Source organism: Halyomorpha halys, unplaced genomic scaffold, assembly GCF_000696795.3.
Source record: "Halyomorpha halys isolate HHAL.00 unplaced genomic scaffold, Hhal_1.1 Scaffold416.1, whole genome shotgun sequence".
NCBI lineage: Eukaryota > Metazoa > Arthropoda > Insecta > Hemiptera > Pentatomidae > Halyomorpha > Halyomorpha halys.
The window spans coordinates 298,341-300,199 of record NW_027112060.1 but is presented as its reverse complement, the minus strand read 5'-3'; the positions used below and the strand labels follow the sequence as shown (position 1 = coordinate 300,199).

Here is a 1,859-nt window from a genome sequence, read left to right as displayed (position 1 = left end):
TAATGTTTTTATAAACATATATTTGTGCTGTGTTTAATAAAAAATAAACTTTTAAAAATTAATTTATAAGATTTAAAAAAAAAAGTATTTACATGGAATTGATAGATTTTTAAATGGAGTTAATTATCAAATCTGAAAGTTCTGGAATTCAGTTAATTAAAACACAGACAGCACAAATAGTTTTCTCTTGGAAGTTCTAAAATAAGGCCAACTGAACACAAATGTGAGGATGCAGCACAAGCGTCATTTTGGTTTGTGCCCCAAATATGGGTCAATAGGTCGGCCTCAAATTCAGGCCACTTTGTGCCAGCCGATCCAAACAACCCATCAATAAGCTTGTGTATGCATGAATTTGTTTTTGCAAACTTGGCATCCAACAGGAGTCCACTGTGTTAAATACATAATAGATTGGTTGCAAGGTAAAAAATAAGTGACAAATCCATCAAACTAAAACTTTAATTGGAGTCTCCAAACAATTAAACACAACTTAAATTTAAACCATCACAGTTAATTAACAATTGAAATGATTTGTGAATAAGTAATGAACAAACTAATTAACGTGCAATTGAAGGTATAAACAAAACTTATAAAAGATTGACTCATTTTTCTTTTCTTTTTTTTTTTTTTTTTTTTAATTTTATTATAATACAATCTAGAACAACAGAGCTGAAAATAACAATGTAACACTAAATGCAAAGATTTAATTTTTCTTTTTTCCTTTAAGTTCTTTAAAAATAAATAAGGCTCCTGGATTTTCTTCTTCCTGCCTGATCTTCAACAACTTGACAATGTAACTACAAGTCATTTCTGTTTGTACATTTATTAAGTATATATATATATACACACATATACACAACTCAAATCACAACCATCACAACTTAACAAGACCGTTTTCATCAACTTTATCGATAAACTCACAGACCAAAGACGATTCAATCCCAAGTATGTACTGACAAACATATGGTTCTAATAGGTAAATTGAAACAGAACCTTTCGCCTCAACACACTTGAGTTTCACCTAAAGAAAAATTAATACAGTTAAAATACATAATTTTAAACATTATTATGTCACAGCAGTTCGTAACTTGGAGTTACTAGGACTCACCGAAAAAAAGTCTTAAATTACATTTAGGTCTGTAACTGTCAAAATATAAACATAACTTGCAGCCTCTACAACAGGTAGCAGTACTAGAAACATTAGGAATTTTACCACATTATTGCTACTTATTTCGGTAACGGTCTAAGTGACTCCCTTGGATCCAAATAGTACCAAGTTACGAAACTTGATTGTGACAAAATTCCTTCTGCATAAATGATTTGACTTTTAAATTAGATTATCAAACAGTTAAATCAGACATTTGAGAAACCTTTCATCTCCAAAAAAGTAAACTTCAGATCACAGTTTTTAAACTCAAGGAAGAAACTCGAAAAACAAATTGCAAGCAACTGCTCAACTGTGTTGAGTTGCTAATACACAGCAATCTATACTCATCAGTCAGGCAATCGACAATATTGAAAGGGATGAGAGAGCATTATTTGTGACAAGTCTAATACATTTATAATACTTCGATTCACAGATTTGACAATACGCAGCTAAAGTCGAATATAAATGAAGGTGCAGGATTCATAGTGAATCCAGAATAATGGTATCCGCTGAAACTGGTTCTTTTCGACACCAAGCCCCACCAAAAAATTTCTTATTCCAAGAGGGATAATTAGTCTACTACCAAACCAAAGCCCTTTCACCGAAAATTGTCTTTTGCCAAATTCATCTGTATATTTTTGGATATAAGTATTTGTAAAGTATTATTAAGTTGTTTTCCTTTTTTTTTATTAATGCATAAAATTAATTTGTTTTA

General features: G+C 30.6%; 1 protein-coding gene across 1 annotated transcript in view; it reads right to left on the bottom strand.

The window, feature by feature from the left end:
- Positions 1–438: 438 nt before the first annotated feature.
- LOC106682465 (endoplasmic reticulum lectin 1) overlaps positions 439–1,859 on the bottom strand; it is a gene marked incomplete in the record, with an annotated part of 12,692 nt that continues 11,271 nt past the window's right edge. Inside the window, 1 exon segment of the mRNA XM_067050017.1 lies at positions 439–1,018. Coding sequence (XP_066906118.1) covers positions 872–1,018 — 147 coding nt within the window.